The 23,825-nt window shown below is 34.0% G+C and overlaps 1 protein-coding gene across 2 annotated transcripts in view; it reads left to right on the forward strand.

Moving 5' to 3' along the window:
* LRRC7 (leucine rich repeat containing 7) overlaps nucleotides 1–23,825 on the forward strand; it is a 391,693-nt gene that overhangs the window by 312,956 nt on the left and 54,912 nt on the right. For both annotated transcript variants that reach the window (XM_065892761.1, XM_065892769.1), the window contains one exon: nucleotides 7,379–7,498. In XM_065892761.1, the coding sequence (XP_065748833.1) occupies nucleotides 7,379–7,498 (120 nt within the window). The remainder of the gene's footprint in view (nucleotides 1–7,378; nucleotides 7,499–23,825) is intronic.

The following is a 23,825-nucleotide window of genomic DNA, read 5'->3' on the forward strand; positions in this document are numbered from 1 at the left end:
TTTCTCATCAATCTATAGGATAATATAGATATATTCAGTGTCTGAAAAATGGTAATACACTTGAAGCACTGTTTCTCAATGTATAAATTATTCTCCAGATATAAATTAGGTACCTCTGTATTGCTATATTAATTTTCTGATGTTTTGGGGGGTACCCTATAGAATGGATTCATTAACTATTACTATAGCTCTAAGATGATCTGTAACAGAAATATTGCAGAGTTATATTTGGAGACATTGCAACCTTACTCAGTTGGGCACAGAGACGACCTAAAGGAATTCTTTTTGGAAACTACCTTAAATTGCAAACCAAGAATAATTCAAGTATGGAAAAGAAACTGAAAAAGAATATATATAAAATAATATATATACATTTCAGTATATATACACACACACATATATATAGAACTGAATCACTTTGCATACAACTGAAACTAACACAATATTGTAAATCAAGTATACTTCAATAAAAACAAATAAATAAATAAGCTGCCATCCGGGCCCCCCTAAAAAAGAGTAATTCGAGTATTGAAATAGTCTATCTCAAAATGAATTATCAACAATACTTTATTATACACACCAAAAAATAAATAAATAAAAGGGAGAAGAAAGAAAGCAAGGGATGGAAATAAACAGTCAGGGCAACTATTCCATTGCCCCCAAAAGATTTTATGACCCAAATGATGAGTTTAAGCCCTGTAAACTGTAGACATTTCAGCATCTGGACAACTTTGCTACCTTGTTGCTAGTGCAGGAACATTATCAGGTGTGGTTACTGGATGTTTAATCACTTTCAAAACTACTGCATGCTCTACTTCCTTTCATGGATTCCAATCTAAGTCTCTGCCCTTTTGCCTTTGTGCTCAGGTATATCTCTTCTGCAGATCTCCTTAATTTGAAAATTTGTTTGGTTTTTCTGCCAAACTTTAGGGTCAACCTCTCTTAAGGTGCAGCCTTTCAGATTCTCCACTAACCGTTGATAACCGGTCCTATGATTGAGGCTCAGTTTCCTGGAGCCCTTCTCACCAGGAGAGGAAATAGGCAAAAATTATTTTCCTTTGATTTACAAATACATAAAAACCTATTACAGCACTTTCATCTTGCCACTTAAGATAATAAAAATTAGTATCAGCTAGTTAAGATATCATTACAGCCTCTAAATGATTGTTAGCCATGAGAATTGCACTAAAATATAGAGTAAGATCAAAATAAAAATATTTCAGTAGATAAAATTGACAAAAACTGTTCATTCTCCTGTGAAAATCCTGGAGCTATCTTTTTATTCACAAAATTGCTGAATGATAACACTGGCTATCTCTAGTTAAGTACTGTGGTAAATGACTTTGGGGTGTCCTAGAAAGAATAAATGAAGTGTCCTAAGGAATCTAAAAGAATGTTTTCATGTATTACCAGTTAAGAACTGGGTATGGAGTTGCAGCATACTTTTGTATAGGTGGTGCCCTCCCCAGGGAACATTCAGGGGTTGAAATCCAGACCCTTTCCCCACACCCTCTGCTGGCAAGACTTAACCTCTTGTAATTAGAAGAAAGGAGCACCTCCTTGTATTTTCTCTGTTACACTGAGATTGTCTTCTTTTAAGTTATGTACCCAGAGAGGGCACCTTTTTGTGATTCCTACCTCCCCATCCTTCCATTATGGTAATTGACAAAAGGGCACTACCTGAGGTCCTGACTGAGCAAATTATTTGTTTTTCGGTTTGGATTTTTTTTTTTTTTTAGACTACCAAAACATATCTAGTAATTTTTTCTCAATTTTCTTTTAAACAAATTTGTAATAAACTACTTAAAAGATATAACTACTTTTGAATAAAGATTGAAGAACTCTGAACTTGAAGTATTTACACAGTGAATATTTATGTGGATAAAAAGAAAAGACTCTCCCAGATTTTGCTATGTGTTTTGAATATTTCTATTTTTTCATATTTATTATATTCCAGGTCGAATACTATGCATTTTTCATGGACTACAAGCTAAATATAGTCTTTCTGTATTATAGATAGTAAATTATATTTTCTATGGTAATTTTACAGAACCTGTTTTGATATTAACAGAATGCAAATCAAGAAAACCACAAAATTAGTTTAATAAATTTAATTTCCTTTAATATTTTAATCTTTTGATGCTTACTCTAGTTTAATAAAAAATTTAATAGTATTTATAAATAGAACATCTAAGACATATAAGTCAGCTATTAAATTATAAATTATTAGTATTCTCTATCTATGTACTTATTCATTCATTCATTCATTCATTTATTCATTTGTCATTTATTCACTGCCTCTCCAAAAAGCATTTAAGACAACTTTCTATGACGTTATTGATGGTTCAATGTGCTTCTTCGGATGTGTTCTGTTGTAATTGAGCTTAGCTAATGTCTTGAAATTTTATGTTATCAAAGAGAAATATAATATTGTAAAATGTCAGTTCAAACTGTCATTTTTATTATCCAGATTAATGGTAGAAAAAATAAATATTTTGATAGGAGAAGAATAAAGACTAGGATTTATTGGAAATCTACTATGTACATAGTACCATGAGATACTTAAAAAAAATTTTTTTTTCACAATCCTCACAAAAACCCTGAATGGAATTATTTCTCACCATTGTATAGAAGAAGAAACTGAGACTCATGTATTACATAAAAGAACTCAACTATATTTTCACTGTTTTACTGTTGTAACCACTACACCTAGCATGGTAGTAGAATTTGAATCCGACTTTGCTTAGCACTCAAGTCCCTATTTCTTGTATATGATGATGTCTTCTCAAATGTTTATAAAATCGGACATTTTCATAGACTGTAATTCATAATAGTTGATAAAGCTCTTTCATATACATAATTATATTATCTTCACAACAATCCAGAAAAGTAGATCTTATGAGATGGAGAAAAGACTACACAAGTAGAACATAATAACTAATCTAAAATACATCATGACCCAAATCATCCCCTATGTGCTACAGATACAGTGCTCTCTTATTTAGCTGAGCTTAATAAATGCTAGGAGTTACCTTGCCCTCTTTAAGATCCACTTGCATTTCCTGAGCACTCAGTAGCACCAAGAAATATGTTTGGTAGCAGGAAAAGATCAAAGGTTTTGAACCTAAGAAAATCACAACTTAATCATCCATAATAGTCCTGCTCCAGAGACATGCAAGGCTGGGAAAGAAATCCCTGGCCTTTTCTAACTCCCCACCTGCAGGTGTCCAGCTGCCAATATAAATAGTGTGGTCTCTTCTACACTGGAGAAATTGATAATTTTTTTCCTTTTTTTTTTTTAACTTTTACCAACATAATATTACGCCATAGTACCTACTGCTTATTGGCTTATTGAAACAGACACTAATATAAATTACAATTTCAGAGGAAGGGAAGTTGAAATTATGGAAATATATGTATTCAATGATCTTTTCATATAATTTTGCCTGGAAGAAGATGGCCTCAGTATCTGTTTTATTAGTTGATACTTATTCCACCATCTTTTGAATTAGAGTTTAGATAGCAATGTTTTCACCTAAATTCTTTTCAAATTTCTAATGTCCTTTCTTATAGACCTATGCAATTGACTCAGGATCAAATAGTAACAATATCTGATATGCATTCGTTCACCCTAGTTCCAAAGGTTACTTACTTAATTCCAGTTTTGTTTTGCTTTATTTTGTTTTGTTTTGTTTGCTGAAAGCAAAGCAATATTTCTGCAGCACTTTGGGGTGACTTATGCCTATAGTTTCTACTGATTTTGCTACCTATTGCTCAAGAAGGATTCACTTATCTTTCTAATTATGAAAAAAGCCTTCAGCCTGTAAATCCACATAAATCCTCATAGACAGTGATTAAAATTACCAAAATAAGCTTAGTACTCATACAGATGCTTCCCCACCAGTCTAATGAAATACTAGCTTTAAAATAATCTGGACATTACATTACCATCTTCAGATTGAACACTGTGAAATCATAATAATTAAGATCCAAACTTGGTGTATATTTGTCTTTATAACCTACTTTTTTCAAAAAATATACAGAAAAAGAATAATTTCACTGAAAATACTTTGTGGAAAGTTGTTTTCACACATTTTTTTGAAGCTGTGGTAATGCCCTCTGTGAACCATGTGCCAATTACTAAGCAAAATAGATCCTTGAGTTCTTAAGGAATATATCCCAAGACCTTTGCACAGTGCCAAATTCTAATACCACTCTCATATAATTCCTCCAACTAAATGCCATAAGTGAATTTCCCAAGCTTTCAGTGCACCCATCAATTAACAGTCAAGAGCAAAGCTACTGGATCAGCTAAGCTCATTTACTCATATATGTGAATCCTCTACATACACATATCCTCACATATGGGCACACATATGCATACCTGCATGCATATACATGCTCATGCATACACAGATACATAGAGATACATATTCATGCACATTTATGTCTCAACAAATTAGAAATTACTTCTTCCTTCCAACAGATGCTTGTGATCATTCACAGTAGTCAAAATCATAAATGTTAAATCTACAAATGTCCACAGTCGTCTTTGGGATTAGCATCTGTTCAGCAAAACTTCTACTAGCATTACCGAATTTCTTAACAAATATAATTTCTGACTTTTCACTAAATCACATTGATGAGTTTTTCTTTTATTTTGAAATATTAAGGATCTACAGAATTTAGAAGCTGAAGAAATGATATATTGTGATGATTTTCCACGTATTTTATATTTAATTGGTCATATGTGGTGAGGAAAAGACTAATTCTTAATCTTTTGAAGTATCTAAAGAAAATAACTAGAATGTGGTACTAAAGATAATTGAACCTCAATTTGCTTATTTTCTTTGAAATAATAAAATTCAATAGTGACAGTTGCTCCTTGTAACTTTTCATAGAATTTTAACAACTAAGTAACTGCATTTATGTAAAGCTCAGGAGCACTTTATCAGAAGTTCATTTTTTTGTAAATAGCTATACTCACTCCTTTTGAGAAAGAATGTGAACCCACTACATAATTCTCTTTTGGGTTCTTCCTTCCCAAACATTAATAATCTCTTTTCACAGTCTATTTTTTGCAAACTTAAGTCACCCCTAGGGTGTCTCACTTCAGAAAAACAAAGAGGCCAGAGCATTCTTGAAATTAATAAAGGAAATTGCTTTCAGGAAATTCCTTTAATTTTGGTGTCTAGTCAAAGTATTTTTTTCACGTGTCTGCATGTTTATGTTCTCTTTGGGCCCTGTAACATAAAGGAATTAGTGCGGTTGTTAATTCTAATTTTAAAAAGAGAGAGATTAATTGCTAAATTAATGAAGAATCTCATTATCATGATATTAGGATTTTGACTAAAGGTTTTAGCCTTCTTTTGCATTGAAAAGAATCTTGCAATTCTCAGTTGCTCTCTGAGTAGGAGTCATGTCTGGGCAGCTGAAGGGAGTTTAGTGGAGGAAATAGAGATGGAGATGAAGATGATATGGAGGAAAAAAAGATTATATATGTTGAATTCTGACCACTTCTCAAAAATCTGTGTTCCACAGACCCACCTAGTTGAATATATTTATTATCCCACTTCATTGGCAAAGAAACCAAACCAGAAAAGACATGAGTACTAAAAATTCAAAAAGAAAACTGTCCAGTAGTGTCTGCCCTGCATAATTATATTTTAACTGCTTAATTTTAACAGTTTGATTTATCATATGCTAGAAAAATCGTGTGTGGGCATATGCAAACATTAATCTCTAAAAGGTAAAGATTAGAAAATTAATGCTTGAAATCAGACAGATGGTCATTGAATAGCTGTCTGGTTATTTTCAAGTAATATATACTTTAAATATGTTACCTCTATTTGATTTTCAAACAAACACATGTAAATTCATTCCTAACTAACCCAGGAGCCTCAATTCAGTACCTTTTTTCTTTTTTCATACTTGCTGATATGCTCATGAAAAAGGAATTCACACGGCCAAAGCCAAAGAAGAAAATTGAATTATTTCCTTACTTTTCATTATATCCACTAGACCCCAGGAAAATTTCATCTAATTTTGTTTAATTAATCTTGTCATAATAAATATTATTTTTAAATAGTTCCAAGCAATGCTTTTTAAAAATGCATGTAGTCAAAATGCAGATAGGGTGGTTATATAATTGTTTTCTAAAGGAGAACAATTAGGAAGGAGCACTCCATATAACTGGATGAAGCCTGGCAAGCAGTCCATCTGTGCCATGTTATGAAGAGAATGGCAAGCAGTCCATCTGCGCCATGTTATGAAGAGAATGGCCCAGTTCCCTCATTCCAGGGTTGGAGGACAATTCTTCACACAAAGAGCTGCACATACACTCTCTAACCAGGCTTTCTTTATCCATAGGGATCCTCCAAAACGTGTGGAGAAAATGGCATAGGAAACATTGAATATAATATCTCACCACATAAGAATTCCCCAGGAAATCATGCAGTACTTGTATATCCCGTAGGTTAGAGGAGGAGAAAGCCTATGGAAAAAGTTAATCGGCTTCGACAGGAAAAATATCCCATTACTGTATCCCAACATGGGATGCCATCTTTCTGATGATGTATGATTATTTTCTGTTACTCAGGTCAGACTACAGAAGCCTCCCAAAATATCTAGTAGTAATAACAATAAATACTGGAGTATTATTATTTGTTAAAAATAATAAGCAGTAAATCAGCCAAAAATAAAATATATATGAAGAGTGTAAACTTTAATGCATAAATGGTCTATATAAATCAATTTGGAATCAAAACAATTATGATTTATTTACACTGAAATTCTAACAGCACAATATTTTTTGATGTGTTAATCTTTCCTCTAAGCGATCTGTTGATAATGTCATAGTGCCATGAATCTCGCACTATGCTAGTGTTAATACCATTTTGGATTAGTGCAAGGCACATTCTCCCCGAATCAATACAGCCTTATAAAATTTGTTTTAGGTTATGGTTTGGAGTATTAGAAGTTACATACTATGTATTATATGGTTTCAGTTTATATTCCAAGTGGTAAGATCACACTAAAGAAACAAATGAAGCAATTTTTAAATGTTGTAGTTTTTAACAATTGGTTAATTTTATAATGATTATTTTTACTCCAGTACTGTAAATTTAAACTTCTCTTTAAAATTCAGTAAATAACTATAAGATGGTTATTTTAATTGAATTTCTCACTGCTTCCAAAAAGCTATTAATTTACAGTTCTTACCATGTAAATAGTATATAATAATACCTCCAGTTTAGGATATATGTTTTTCTGTGATTAAACAAAATTAATTTTACCATAATCATGAGGGACTCTTTTCAGAAAACTATGATAAACTTCTATTACATCACTAAAGAATGCCATACCATTTTTGCAATAGACCCCGTCCCAGCAAAGCAACATTTTAGACAATGGACAAGAAGATGTATCTCCTAGTGGCCAGTGGAATCCTTATCCTCTTGGGAGGCGGGATGTACCTCCGGACACCATTACTAAAAAGGTAACCAATTTCAAATTAATGACACAAACCATGAATCTTGCATATCCATTGTAATATGTAATCCATATCTTGCATCTTAACATCATTTCTAACTTTGTGATAAATTTAGGCTAAATACTATCCCACAATAGGGAGTCTGGTTAACTGTAAGTGCATTGAAAAGAATGAAAAGTGAACACTGCCAAATGCTCAGAGCTGGTAATGAATTTTTATAAACAACATCCTGCCACCTATCTGAAGATCTGTCACCTCTTATTTGTGTCTGACACCCACCTGTGAAGTGCAACTACCGGAAATTGTGTAATGTATACTTTCTGACTCTGTTGGATTCAGCAGCATGGTGTAGCCAATTTGCATAAAATGAAATTTGACCACAAAAAATTGATTCACCATTTCTAAAGTCATAGCAACTCATTCATCCTGTCATTCATTCATCAGACACTTAGTGAGCAACTATATGTGCTAAGCAGCACTACTATGTGTTGAGTACTTGCTAGATGTTAGGGAACAAAAATGAATAAAATATGGTATGGTGTCTTACCTCTAGTACCTATTAGTCTGGTGAGGTAGGTTCAGTGATAAGTAGGTAATTGTAATACATCATGTTAAATCACCATAAAGGGAGCAAAAAGAAAGCTATAACTGAGAAGATAATTGCAACATATATGAGGGACAAGAGATTTATATTCCAGAATATATTTTTTAAAACTCCTACAAATCAATATGAAAAGTCATATAACACAGTACCAAAAGTATGATAAAATACAAGGGCACCAGGAGAGTAAATTAACATTAAAATAAAACTGAACCTTTTTATCAATCAGGGAAATACAGAAAAAATGCTATTTTATACCTACTGGACTTACAAAAATTAAGAAATATGAAAATATAAGTTCTCTGCAAGTATAAGAGCAATGTAAGCTCTATACTTCTTGTGGGACTATAAATTACAATCACATTGGCAACAAATTATCTTATAAAGCTGAATATACATATACCCAACATTCCAATAATTGGCCTCCTAAGATATCCTAGAAGAACTCTTGTGTATGTCATTCAAGATACCAACACGTACAATGGTAGAATACTGGATAAGCCTAAATGTCTATCACAAGAAATGTGATAAAAAATATTCACACAAGGGAATACTTTACAGCAATGAACATTTGTTAGCTATAATTAGGATAATGTGTATAAACTTTAGAAGCATAGTTTGAGTGAAAAACAAGTTTCAGAAGATGGCACACATCAAGAGTTCCATATATATAAATCTCAAAAACAAGCAAAACTAAAAATATATTATTTAGGTTCATAAGTATATGAGTGAGAAAACTTTTTATAAGGGAATGGTTAACATAACTTTGGGATTATGGTTATCTCTAAAGGGGAGGCTGGGGGTAGAATCAGGGAGGAAGCTGATATTAGTTTTAGTACTGTCCTGTTTCTTAAGCTGAATTGTGATTCTTACACTCTAGTTCTTAAGCTCATAAATGTTCATTTTATAATTGTGCTTCATAACATATACACTGCATAATCCCATAATTTCTTTGTAACATAAGTGGTGATTTTTTCCCTTGATAAATACTTCAGTGTTTTTTGTTTGTTTGTTTGTTTTTTGGTGTTTTTTTTTTGCTGTACGAGGGCCTCTCACTGTTGTGACCTCTCCCGTTGTGGAGCACAGGCTCCGGACGCGCAGGCTCAGCGGCCATGGCTCACGGGTCCAGCCGCTCCGCGGCATGTGGGATCTTCCTGGACCGGGGCACGAACCCGCGTCCCCTGAACCGGCAGGCGGACTCTCAACCACTGCACCACCAGGGAAGCCCTTCAGTGCTTTTTTAAAAAGATATATTAAATATCAAATTATTTTACCCCAAATATTGTTAATGTTCTGATTTGCAGGTGTTATACACGTTATTAATCTGCCTATTGAGCAATATCCAGCACTGCAGATATACTCCTGTGAAGATGGCTAGGAGAGCACCTGGACAGGACACAAGTTTAGTAAAGAAATTAAAGAAAGTTAAGAGAGAAGGGTGGCATAAGAGAAAGCTAGGAGGATAAGCATAAACCAGATTATGCTGGGCTTTATCCTGAAAGAAATGGGAAGAAGTGTTTTAAACAGGGAAGAGACATCATTAAATTTTCATCTAAAGAGCACTCTAACAGCTTTTCAGAGAATGAATTGGGGAGCAGAAAAACTAGAGGCCATGGAATGAGTTACAAAGCTTCTCTTGTAATCCAAGGGAGAGTAGATGGAAACAACGGGTGGTAGAGAGAAAATGCAAAGATCCAATATATTCTTAAAAGGTAGAGCCAACGTGATCTTGTGATTGACTGGACGTAGGGCCTAAGAGACAGCTAAGAGTTCCAAGACTAATCCCCAGGTTTCTAATTTATATGAGTCGTGATGTGCCATTCACTGAGATGGGAAAGCAAAAGAGTAATAGGTGTAAGTGGAGGAGGGGAGGGAAGTTTAAATTTTAAGATGTAGATTTGAGGTATCTTTAGGAAATCTGAGTGGAAATTTTTAGTGGATATTTAGATATAGTTATCTGAAGTTCAGGAGAGAAATCTTAGCTGGCGATACAATTTAGCAATCATTAAAACATAAGTCATAATTGAGTCATGAGTGAGACAGATAGATGACACAGAACTCCACAGAACACCAACATTTAAGGCATGTCCTTAGAAACAAGAACAGAGAAGAAATGACCATCGATTTTGTCAATAAGTTTCTTTCTACCACAAGTTATAGAAAATTCCAGCCTTGAACACTAAAATATTTAGCTAACATAAGAAGTAGACAAGATCTAGGGTAAGGCTCAGATTAGTCTTCAGTTAGATAATTTTAAATACTTAGTTTTTATTTCCCTCTCCACTTTTCCATTCATATTGTTGGCTTTATCCTAAACTTGGTTCCTTTTATAATTATCAGATGGCTACCTATGGTAACTGAAGATAACAAGCTTCCTCCTTCCAATCCATCAGGAGAGAGAACCAGGTTTCCCATAACTGTCTCTTACAAGCAAAACCTTTTTTCCTTAAATCCCCCCACAAGCCTCTTTTTACATCTCATTGATCCAAAATAGCTAAGGACTTCTCACCCCTAGCAAGATGAATGGAATTATATGATTGGCCTTGACTAATCTGTTGGAATAGAATAGATGTGCTTTCAACTCCAATGACCACTAAAATACTGTAGAAGGAAAAACAAGGAAAAGTGGCACCTTAGAAATCAAGTAGAAAAAAATGTTTAAAGGAGGGAAGGGTCAACAGTATCACATGGTGCAAAAAAAAATCAAGCAAGGTAAGTGAGTAAAGGCTCCTTGGCTTTAGCGACAAAAAGTAGTTTACTTAACTGACGGGGCAGAATCCATAGGAACCTACATTAAGAAATAGAGAAACTTTAAAAAAACTCAAGAAAGGAGTTTCCTTTTAAAAGGAAAGAGAATTACGGTAGAATCTGGAAGGGGACATGAGGAAGACAGAAGGAATACTTAAGATGATTACATTTAAGGCTGATGAGAAGCGATTGGTGAAGAGGAAGTTGGAAATCTCAGGGAAGTAGGGAAATCTGCTTCTTTATGAAAAAAGAGGAGATTGTGAATGTGATGGTAGGAAATTGAAGGAGTACCTATCAGAGCCAAGGGACCCTTACATAACCTAACCAAAGAGAGAACCGTAATCACGTACTTAGTTGCAAGGGGCTACTATAATTTTCCCATAAAAGGAAAAGCCTTATTCATTTATTACTCTAAATGGAATTAACAGGTGTTTACATTATCCATTCATGCAACCATTTTACATAAAATCTATTTTCAAAGTCCATAATATTATGTTTAATCATCATCAATACAAATCATGATGATCATTTGCTTGCTTCTCTACTTGCTTTGAGAACCCCATGCAATTCTGTATTGATTAAACATTTGTGAGCTAGTTATTCTTGTTAACGGCTAAAATAATTGTTTAATCTATCTGAAAATTTCAGTAGCCTTTTATACGTCTTGTCAAATGTGAAATAATGTAATATGTATTTAAAATTTTACCATGTCTTTCATGTGTAAACTCACTTATAGCTTCTTCCTACTATCATAAGCATTTTCTGACTACCCTATGTTATAACACTTTTGCCTAAAATCTGAGACTTTAGAACCTAATAATGGATATGTTTACCTATTACATCACAGAGTAAAGAGAATAAAGAATGCTTTAAATATTCAATTTTAGTTTTTTATTATATATTAATTGAGGATATCAAGTTAAAATTCTAGTGAGAATCAACCTAAGGAAATGAAAATGGTAATGGATTATTAGCCTGGGCTGCTGGATTTACCAAAATAGGGGTGAACATTGTACTATTATTCTTTGAGTTTATATTTTATTCTACAATCAATTTTTTTTAGATAGGCTAGATAGGATGAGAATGAAAAATCAGAAGTTAAACTACAAATGGAATGCAGAATCAAGGATAATAAGTGGTGAAGAAGCCTTAGTCAGTACCCCATTTGAGTCTGCTTCTCAAAGTCTCTGCCGAAGATTTTTTAAATCTTGTCTCTATGCCAAGGGATACTACTATGATGCTACTACTAGGGTAATACTACTGTGTAGTACTAGTACTGTGATACTACTGTGATCAGAAAGTACTGTGATGCTGCAGAGATTCCGTGGGAAATCCATTTTAGAAAGACTATGATTGAACTTGTGGCTCTCTGTTCTAGTTGTTGTATCTTTTGAACCAATATTGGTAATACCTATGGCTATGCCTAGCAGTACTCCAAGCATTACAGGAGAACCAATATGGGTACCCTCCAACCTGTGGATCCAGAGGTTTAGATATATAACTTAAACAAAATGTGTTCATCTATCAGAAAGAATTTTGCTTCTGTATCCACCATCATTGTTCTATGTACCTGAGAGTGGCTAATATATGGCAAAGTGTTGAGGGTGTTAAATCCTAGCCTCTTTTTTCAGTGGCATAATAGTAGGAGGTAGTTTTTAAATTCTCCCGTGCTATGTCAGTCTCCAAAATCTCAAATTCTGGTGTCCATTAATTCAAAAAGTCTGGGAATCACTGCTAGAAGAGCATGTCACAGTAAGGTAAATCCACCCTCACACCCTCAAATTCCAGACAGTACTGCTTGAGCACTTTGAGAATTGCTGTTAAAAACTTTAGTTTTTAACAAAAGTGCTCAGAAGGAGTATCTGCATTTTAGAGTCGTATCACAACATTGCTTTTACTGCTTCAGTCTATTGGATTAAGTCACAGTCACCATGGTAAGAACTATGAGGTACCTTGCATTAAATACTACCTGTGTCAGGCATTGTGCTAAATGCTTTCATGTATTTGTTCGTCTTATGTTCACAACAATCATATGAGGTAAACACTATTATTTTTGTCCACTTTAATGAAAGAAGAAACTGAATTTAGACTTTCTCAGTTAGAGACTTGGAGTTGAGGTTAGATTACTTGCCAAGATCACATGGGTGACTAAATATTTTAGATGACTCTCCTAAATGTAACCGAATATAGTATGAAGGTCATAATGTAAAATATAAACGAAAACCATTTTCATTTTAAAGTCAGACATTGTACTCTGATTTGGTAGCATTCTCCATAAGGATGACAAGGCTGTTTTTCTCTAAATCTGAAATGACAAACTCTGTTAAAAGTATTGAGAGTCTTAAAAAGCTTTAATATCCCTGAGAAGATTTTAAATTGAAGGACAATACCTGTAAGGGTATGTTAAAGTGCTGGAGCAGGAAAACATTGCAGCAAAAAGGCTGAAGTGACATATTAAAACAAATGAAACTTAAAACATTTCTCTTCTTGAAAGAGTAACCAAGAAACTTTAAAATTCCAGTGATATTAAATCTGAAAATTCTTTAATATGTAAAGACTAGACATTCAAAGGTCTCTTTCAGCATTAGTGACCCTTCCCTCCTCAAGTGTCTGTTATTCTAGGTTAAGTGCATAATGACTTGGCAGTTAGAATAATAAAGGTGGGTATCAAGGGTCAACATCAGGATGTATATAGTTGAAGAAAAAGGTATAAAAATGTAGCTAATTTAGTCTTGGCTCACAGACATGCCCCTTATGCTGAACTTGCCCATGATTTTCTCACATCTACAATGCCAGCCATTGCAAGCTCAGCCATTAAGAGCTTCAGGATTTCCAGATGCTCGTCATCTCTGAGGCATGCCCAGGAACTCATTAGCAGAAACTAAAAGAAATTATGTGGGGTTTGATCATTTTAATGTTCTTTTAATTCTTTCTTTCACAGGCCCCCAAATCGAAATTTTTGCTTTTTCAGACCATGTGACGTATTAAAATTTTTTTTAATTTATTAACATTCATTCCTTATTATAATTTTGCCATTTGTCATGTTTCTTAGTATAATGCATTTTACTGTTTCTTTTTATACATATATAGAAAGATCAAGTCTAAAATATCTTTTGAAAATCTTAAATTGTTTTGCTATTGACTATACAACCACACCATCATTTGTGTTTAAAACAACTGAATCAAACTACTACTGGGACTGATTTTTCACTTGGTAACAAAAATCAGTCTGTTGCAGAATTTTTCACAGGATAAGAATAAATTTATGTCATTTTTAAATAAGTAGATGTTTAAAAGAAAATCACCTTAAGAAAAATCAAGCTATACATTTGGTAATTTAAATAAAATCATTTTATTATGCTATAAAAAAATCTTATCTAAAATGTATAATCTTTAAGTTGTAGTCATTGAAAAGTAATTTTCTCCAAAATTACTGCCTTTAAAAACAAATATTGCTATCAGTACTCTATATATGTACAACTGAAATAAATGTAACTACAATTATTGGCTTTTATATTTAACTGAGAATGGACATTATTGCTCTTGGAATCCCTTATATCAAAGGCAGAGGATGGGAGGTGGGGCAGGGGCGGAAGGCGGATGTAACTCACTTACACAGAAATAGAGGAAAGTCTGGAATACACAAGAAAGATAGGTGAAGATTTAAATATTAGAAAACATAGGAATGGCAACAAGTAGAACAAATCCTGAGGCTATAACAGAGCAAGTCAAGGTGTGGATGAAGCAGATATGAAAATCAACTGGGTAAACCTTAACATATGAGAGATAAGAGACAGGAAATAGAAATGTTTCCTATTTCCATCAATAACATAAAAGTCAAGCATATCTGCTCTAGTTTAAGTAATATTGAAATTCTAAAAAAATGGTTTTTAAACTTTAGTGAATGTCAATGCCGTAGCTAAACTCTCCTTTTGTACAGAAAGAAATAGGTCAAGTAGTGTAAGTTTCACCTGAGGCTTTGTATTTTTTCCCTCCTAAAGCAATATGCCTCATTAACAGTGAAGAATGCCCAGGAGTAATGCCTCGACTTCATCAGTTCATAAGCAAACAAAACCAATATTCTCTATTACTGTGAGTAATGCCAAGCACAATCCTGGCTCCCTCTTTTCTGATTCTCTTTCCCAAGCCTCATTTTTCTCCTCTGATGGGAGGAAATTTTGCACTGGTTGCAATAAATTTTTCTTCTGGTAGACTGGGTCATCACTGAAACTCAAAAACAGACTGCAGGGCTTCCCTGGTGGCGCAGTGGTTGAGAATCCGCCTGCCAATGCAGGGTACACGGGTTCGTGACCCAGTCTGGGATAGATCCCACATGCTGCGGAGTGGCTGGGCCCGTGAGCCATGGCCGCTGAGCCTGCGCGTCCGGAATCCTGCATATAGAGTCATTTTGAACTCCAAACATTTTTATAAACATTAGGAAAAGAGATCTTTTTGAGTCAGCTGGTAGGTTGAGATTCTCCTTGCTTCCCTCAACCATCCTCTTCCTATCACCCTCACTCATGTTGGTGTCACTTCTACTGAGGCTGCTGGACTTCAAGAAGAAATAAATAGCAGTCAAATGCATTTGCTATCAGCGAGCTTTGCCCCCAAAACGAGAAGTGAGTCAGTGAAAGGGTAGATTGATGAAGTCATACAATTATAGATTTTTTAATTATCAAAAACAAATAAACAAAAACTTTTAGCACTATCTGTTGCCCCCAGAGAGACATTTCTTACACAAATATATTGAGTTTTTCTTTTGACCAAAAGCCACTTTTTTCAAGGGACATAAGTTTAAAAAGGAAAGCAGAACTGTGGGAAAACACCAAAGGTGTCCAAATGAAAAAGAACCTCTAACCCTAGCAGAACTTTGACTCCCTAGATCAATGATAATGCAACTCCACTTTCCTTTGAGTTTCGGTATTCAGAAATAATCTGGAACTGAATATTTGTGTGAATAGTAAGTATCCACACCTTAATTTCACCCTTAGGTTGAAAAGGGAGTTTTAAGCAACAGTTCCAATCACACCAGTTGCCTGAGAGGTGAACATACCCACTGTCATAAATATCACTCCAGGTTAGGAAGGATTAGGAATAAAATAAGTAGATGAAAATTATATCTTAGGGGACTTCTGTGATTAAGGATCAACTATTGATGACATTTTTAGGCATCTATCAAACATGTATTGAAGGCTCATTGAAATTTTTGATGCTTATATTTAGTGTCTATATTAAGACAGCCACTAATTTCCCTCCCTAACAAATACATGCCTCTGTCTCTATCACACTAGCCTCAGCATGGTCTTTATGGAATAAATATGTCATTGTTCTAGAACAGGATAAAAATGCACTGTTTGGGGTTGTACAAGTTAAAATATATACAACATTCCAAAGAACAATTACAGGAATTGTAAGCTAAGGGTTCAAATCTAGTCTTGAGAATTTCATATTGCACTTCTTTTGGGTTTACCAGTATCAGAACTGTTATTCAGATGAACTAAATGTACCCTTTTTAAAAAAAGCTTATTGATTGATGATTGTGTTACCTTTTCCAGTGTGCCCATGAAGCCATGCCTTTTGCTATACTAGAGAAATAAGAATGAATACATCCAATTAGATTCAAATCTCCCTATAATTGGAAATTATTTATATAAGAGAGAGAAGGCTGAAAATATATAAAGACTTGCTTGCTAAACAAGAATTAATTGCCAAAGCAAGAGTACATGGCCAGTAGGAAGTCAAAAATTTCATGAAAATGGGATGTCAGAGGCAGTTCCATACACTTAGTGGCTAAATCAGGAAGAAGCTTTTGAAAAAAATCAATGAAATAATTTTCTGTATTTAATGATCCATTTCAAATACTCCTTTTGTTAATCTGAACAGCCAGGATGATATATTTTAATCAGTTGATTTTAGTATTATTTAATTCATAGGTATTTTTAAAACTTACTCTATTCCTATTATGTAATTAAATTTGTTCTAAAAAATAGAGCAGGCAGGAAGTTGTAGAAATGTGAATGGAAAATTCTTCCCTAACTTACAGCAAGAATGACAGCTGAATATTGTTTAGTTTCACAGTCGCTTTTGTATTGGATTTTCGTACTTAATACAACATTAATTCTTTAATTCACAAAGCACGTTATTTTATCTCCTAATACCAGTGCAACAATATAGCTATCTCCAGTAGTGTGGGACATTACTGTCATAAAATCAGGAGATTGTTCTTATCCAGACTGACTCTAAATTATTTCCTTAATAAAAGTGCAAACCTGAAGAGTGTCTATCAAATGGCTATTAAGAGGAAAAAAAAAGAAATCTTGCCACAGATCAAAGCAATAGAAAACAGTGCTAGATTAAAACTACTTACTTCATCAATTCTTAACATAGGTGTTCCTTAACACAAATGACTATTCTACTTCAGAAAATGGAGCTAACTCAATAACATTTATACTATCTTCATTTCAGAAGAAATATAAAAGCAAAAGTAAAATGTGAAATTAATCCATTGTAATGAAAATGTCCGTGATTGAGTATGTAATTTGAAGACCTAAGCCACATGACAACTGGCAGATGATCAAGGATTGCTGCCAAATAGAGGATGTCAAAATGATAAGGTGCCATTTCTTGACACTTGATTTTTATCTGACTTACTCCACTACCTTTAGGTTCCTAGAAATCTTAAGGGCAAAATAAGTAATTGTCAAACTTTTATTGTTAGTGCTAACACCTTCCTTTTCATTTTATTTCAGGAATGTAAAAGTCAGCATCATCACACAACAAACTGTAGGTAGAATGTGTAGATTTAGCTCTAATTTCACCATTTTTTCTATTATGGATTCTCTGTTATTTTTTTCATTTTGATTAATAATTTCCAATTCCAGAGCTATGTTTTATAAGTTGACATTTAATCACAGAAAAATTTGCTTATAGATTTACACTAAGCCACAAATGACTGCCTGCACATATCAGCCAGCTGCCGTCCTAAGGCATATGCACTGAAGGGAAAGGCCCTATTGCCTCACTATTTTATCTATCATTTGAAGCACTGGAGTATATTACCAGTATTTGGCTCTAAAAAAATTTAAGATCAGCAAATAATTTGAATCCCATCCCCCAATACTGCACTGTGCCAGCAGAATGCACTGTCACCAAGTCCCTAGGGCAAGAGAAACAGCAACTTCCTACCCCCTCTCCTTCAAGCTTCAGAGCTCCCTTTCATGTATTTGAAAAAGTTTGTCCTCTAATGTCCAAACGGGAGAACATAGATTTTTGGCATCAAAATTGCCCTAGCTGAATACAAACACCACAAGAGGAAAAAAATAAAGCTTAACAGTTTGGTTGTCATAATCATAAAACAGTATCTACGATACATATTAGGCATTGTAGTAAGGTGCTTGACATAAATACACTCTTATCTTCAAGACAACATTATTCTGCTTCGTTTGATATGATCACATGATTTTTCTTCTGTATCCCATTAATACAAGGCATTGCATTAGTTGATTTTCAAATATTGAAAAAGCTTTGTATTATTCAAGTAACCCCCACTCAGCCATTGATGTTTCTTTTTATATATTGCTGAATGCTATTTGCCAATATTTTGTTAAGGACTTTGGCATCAGTATTTTAAAGGATATTAGTCTGCAGTTTTCTTTTTCTTTCTTTTTTTTTTTTTTTGTACTGTCCTTATGTGGTTTTATTCGCAAATTGAGACGCTTCTCTGCCTCATCTATTATCTGGAAAAGTAGGTATGTGCAGAATTACTGTTGACTCCTATTTAAATGTTTGATAGAATTCTCCAGTGTAACCATCTGGGCCCAGAGGTTTTTTTCCTGGAAGTTTTAAAATTATATCCAACCTTGATAGTTTCAGGACTATTCAAATTACCTAGTTCATATTGTGTGAGTTATAGTAGTTTGTGTTTTTTGAGGAAATGAATCATTTCATATGAGTTGTCAAATTTACTTATGTAGAGTTATTTGTAGTATTATACCTTATTATCCTTATGATGTCTGCAGGGCCTTTATTGATATCCCCTTCACTCTTGATTTTGGTAATTTGTGTCTTTCTTTTTCTTTTTCAGTCTTGCTAGAAGTATGTCAATTTTATTGATCTTTTCAAAGAATCAGCTCTTTGTTTTATTCATTTTATCTGTAATTCATTTTGTTTCATCAATTTCTGAACTTTTTTATTATTTCCTACCTTCACTTGCTTTTGGTTTATTTGACTTCTATTTTTCTAAGCTATTGAGGTAGTATCTTAATTACTGATTTGAGGTGTCTTTTTTTCTAGTATATGCACTACTTTACCTGTATTTTGCAAATTTGCATTTACATTCAGTTCAATGTATTGTTTTATTTCCCTTGAGACTTCCTCTCTGATCCATGAATTATTTAGAACTACATTGTTTAGCTCCCAAGTGTTTGAATATTTTCCTTTTATTTTCCTATCATTCATTCCTAGTTTGATTTATTGTGGCTGGAGAACACATTCTGTGTGATCTCAGTTCTTTAAAATTTGTTGAGATTTGTTTTCCAAATCAGGATATAGTTTTAGTAAATATTCTGTAGGAACTTGAAGAGAATGCGTATACTGCTGCTGTCAGATAGAATGTTCTGTAAGTGATAATTAGATCTGGTGGGTTGATGGTATTGTTGAATTCTTCTTTTTCTTGCTAATTTTCAGTCTAGTTCTTCTATCAGTTGTTTAGAGAAGGGTGTTGAAATGTCCAACTGTAACAATAACGAATTTGTCTATTTTTTTCTTAGTTCCATCAATTTTGCTTTACACGTTTGCACCTCTGTTGTTTGTTGTGTATACATTTAGGATTGCTATGTCTTCTTGGTGGATTGACTCTTCTTCATCCTATAAAATTCTTCTTTATTCCTAGTACATTTTCTTTGCTCTGAAATCTACTTTATCTAGTATTAATGTAGCCACCTCTCATTTCCTTTAATTCATATTTGCATGATATTTATTTTTGATTCTTTTAAAATCTACCTGCCTAGCTCGTTATAGTTGAAGTGACTTCTTATAGTCTGCATATAGTTGAATAATGTTCTTTAATCCAGCCTGCCAAGATCTGTCTTTTAATTTGTGTATTTAATCTCTATGCATTTAATTTAATTTGACACATTAAGGTTTAGGTCTTAATTTAAGTTCTTTTTTTTCTGTTTGTTCTCTTTTTTTGCTTCTCTAATTTATTTTTCCTGCTTCTTCTGAGGTGTTTGAATTCTTTTTAGAATTTAATTTTGATTTTTCTACAGTGTTTCTAGTATATCTTTTTGTGTAGATTTTTTAGTTATTGTTCCTGGTATTGCATTACATATACATAACTTATAAGAGTCTACTAGCATCATCACTTAGCAGTTCAACTGAAGTATAGAAACCTTACCTTCTTTTATGTCCCTTCACCCTCCTCAGTGTATAATTGTCTTAAATATTTCCTCTATATACATTTAGAATCACCTCAGACAGTAACATAATTTTACTTCAATCGTCAAACATAATTTTGAAAATTCAAGAGGAAAAAGAAAGCTTTTTTTTTACCCATATATTTGCTTGCCATGTTCTTTCTCCTTTCCTAATGTTCCAAATTTTCTTCTTTTATCATTTTCTTTTGATTTATAGAAATTCCTTTAGCTATTATTTTAGGATAAGTCTAGTGGTGACAGATTCTCTTCATTTTCCCTCATCTGAGAATGTTTCAATTTCCCTTTAATTACTGAAGAATATTTTCACAAGTATAGGATGTTGGGGTGACAATTCTTTTCCTTCAGCACTTGAAAAATATTGTGTCACTTCCTCTGTCCTCCATGGTTTTTGATGAGATGTCCACTGTCATTCAAATTGTTTTTCCTCTATAAGTAAGACGTCATTTTTCTCCAGCTGCTTTTAAGATTTCTCCTTTGTCTTTAGTTTTCACAAGTTTGATTATCATGTGTTTGTGCATGGATTTCTTTGGGTTTACCCTGTGTGGGATTCTCTCTGCTTCTTAAATCTATAAGATTTGCCAAATTCCAGAATTTTTCAGCCATTATTTCTTCTTTTAATTTTTCAGCTCCACTTTCTTTCTCCTCTTTTTTGATAATATTACTGTTGGAACTTTTGAACAGAGTCTCTGAGACTGTTCATTTTTTTTCAATGTGTTTTCTCTCCTTTACAGATTAGATAATTTCTACTGTCTTATCTTTCAGTTTATTGTTTCTTTCCTCTATTCTCTACATTCTGATGTTAAGTCTACTCACAGAGCTTTTCAGTTATTGTATTTTCCAGCTCTAAAATTTCTATTTGTTTCTTCTTTACATCTTCTGTTTCTTTGCTAAGACATTATTCTAAGAAAACTTCTTCAGAAGTTTTCTATGTTTTAGTTTTTTTCAAGCATGTGTGTAACTGGTCATTGAAGCACTTTTTAAATTGTTGTCTTAAAAGTTTTGTCAGGTAATTCTAATTTCTGTCTTCTCAATGTTGGCCTTTATTGGTGGTCTTTTTTCATTGTTTGAGATCTTCCTGGTTCTTGGTATGATTAAAACCTAGACATTTTCATATTATGTTATAAAACTCTGGATTATATTTAACCATCTGTTGCAGCTGGCCTTCTCTGACACCACTCCAGTTGAGGAATGGTGGAGCACCTCATTTTGGCCAAGTGGAGGTACAAGTCCAATTTTTCCCTTTAGCATCCAGTGACACTTGAGGCAAAGTCTCCTCTCCTCCAAAGTTATTGCTAGGTGGGCATTGAAGTTCCAGCTCCCAGATGGCCCCACTGATACCTCAGTGGGAGTAGCCTCATTATAATTGGGTGATGGAGAAAATCCTGACTCTCTACTAAGACCTCCTCTAACCACCCTAATGGTAAGGTAGAGGAGTGCCTCATTACTGCTGGGTCAGAGTGTAAGTTCATGCTGCTTATGTGGTCTCCATTAACACCACTGGGTGAGGAGTGGCTTACTACTGGTCAGTGGGGATGAATGCAATGACACCTTACTTGGCCTTCTCTGACACCACCCCAGCAGGAGTGTTGTGCCTTGTTAAATCCCTATAAGGGTAGAAGTATCAGCTTCCCACTTGGCCTTTGCTGGCATTGTTGGGATGGGACCACAGTTCTTTCCATGTTGTTTGGCTGTAGTAGAGCAATCTAAAAGTTTTCTGTCTTGCTAGGATGCCCCTTTTTCCTGGTTCTTTGGCTAGGGAGAGTAGGCTTTTGTTAGGGCATTTGTTGTCTGCACTGGCTGGCATTTTAGGGGTTGCCCACTTTTTCAACTCCTAGCCTGGGATATATGACACAAAAATAAAACCTGAGAAATTTACCACCATCTTGTTACTTGGTCCTTAGCTTCTTCAGTCTACTTCCCAGAGTTTTCCTATATTTGTTTATGTACAATGTCCAGAGTTTTTCATTGTTCTTAATGGAGGGAATAGGGAACAGTGTATCTACTCCACATACCAGAAGCAGAAATCCTACCGTCTCAATTTCTAAAACCTAAAGTGCATGTTAAAAAAAACAAAGGAAGGAGAAACACTGCAGAGTACATGGTGCAGATAGAAAGTGATAGGACTGTTTTGTTGTTGTTTTGAAAAATTACTGAAACTGACTCATTTAAATGAGTGCTGATGTTTCCTTGAAATCAGTTACTTAATTATCCTTTGTATGTAATTCTATATTGTTGACGCTGACTCCAAACATCTTTAGAACTCTTTTGAACTTAATTTTAGAGAATGAGTTGTACCCATTTGAATATTCTCAGTGGCAAAAACTGTCATCCTTTGAGGCTGTGTTTGATTTTTGGGAGCACCACAAGTGGTCTAAGAGCAAAGCTGGGTAGTAAAACTGATAACCAAATTGAGTAATAAACTTCTCAGTCTAACACTCTTTTCTAAGAAAATAGTGTGAACCAAAACTTTGTTGTAGTGAAAAAGTCATTTATTTTATACCATACAAAACCCCCCAAACATTTCAAATTTCCACATAATAAGCCTGATGAGCTGTGAGCTGAATTGCATATGAACAGTGCCATTTGGTATCAAATCACATTTCTTTTCTGTGGCTTTGACATAAATATTTCCTTGGGTCCTATGGATATTGAAGTTTTCCCCATAAACCTTGACAGTATGGTTTTGGGTCAACTTGAAAACATCATATTCCATCACTATTCTCAAATACATGTTATTTTGTCCAACCTCCCATTGAAAGTTCAAAACAAATGTCAAATCTCTATTCCTTTTTATCATTCAAAATGTGTACCTCAGCCTTTATAGAAACCTTCATGTTCAAATTCTCCTTCAGTATGAGTCAGTGTCCTCATAGCTAACCCTCTATCTGAACAAATCCAGTCTCGATATTTCCTACATTTTCATCAGTCCTTTGTACTTCATCATGAGCACCCTTATTACCTTTCTTAAGCCTCTGTGCCAGTCACAATAACTTACTCTTTACAGTCCCTCCACACCATAATTGTCCCTTTAGATGTCTTGTGTCATTCATATTTGCTTACCTTCACAAAGAATTTAGTGTTAATTCTTTGCTTTCTATAGCTGTCATTCCCCATCCTCATTTATTGTACCCAGTAGCCCCAAAAAAGAGTGAAAAAACTGCTACTGATGTGAACAGAATCATTTTACAGAATGTTCCTTCCATGCCCATTTTATGCTTTGCCAAGCCATCTGTGAACATGAGTGTCATTATTTCATAATCATGGAAAGATTACTAAATACACAGAGTATCCTCCTAATTGCTCAAGTGTAAAGTTCTAAGTCAAATACGTAGGATCTAAACTAGATAATAGACCTAATTCAATATGTAGGAATGGCCCTTTGGCAAATTGAAGAGCTGCTAAAGAAATTTAATATATCCTTCCTTAACAATCAGATCCTTCTGTTCCTTTCTGTGGTTTCTTTTCATTTCATAGTTCAACTATTGTAGGAAGAGAGAAAATTCTGGGGAATGGTGGTTGCAATGTAATTTTGTGTTTAAGAGCATGAACT

The sequence above is a fragment of the Phocoena phocoena genome, chromosome 1 (assembly GCF_963924675.1).
Source record: "Phocoena phocoena chromosome 1, mPhoPho1.1, whole genome shotgun sequence".
Taxonomy (NCBI): Eukaryota; Metazoa; Chordata; class Mammalia; order Artiodactyla; family Phocoenidae; genus Phocoena; species Phocoena phocoena.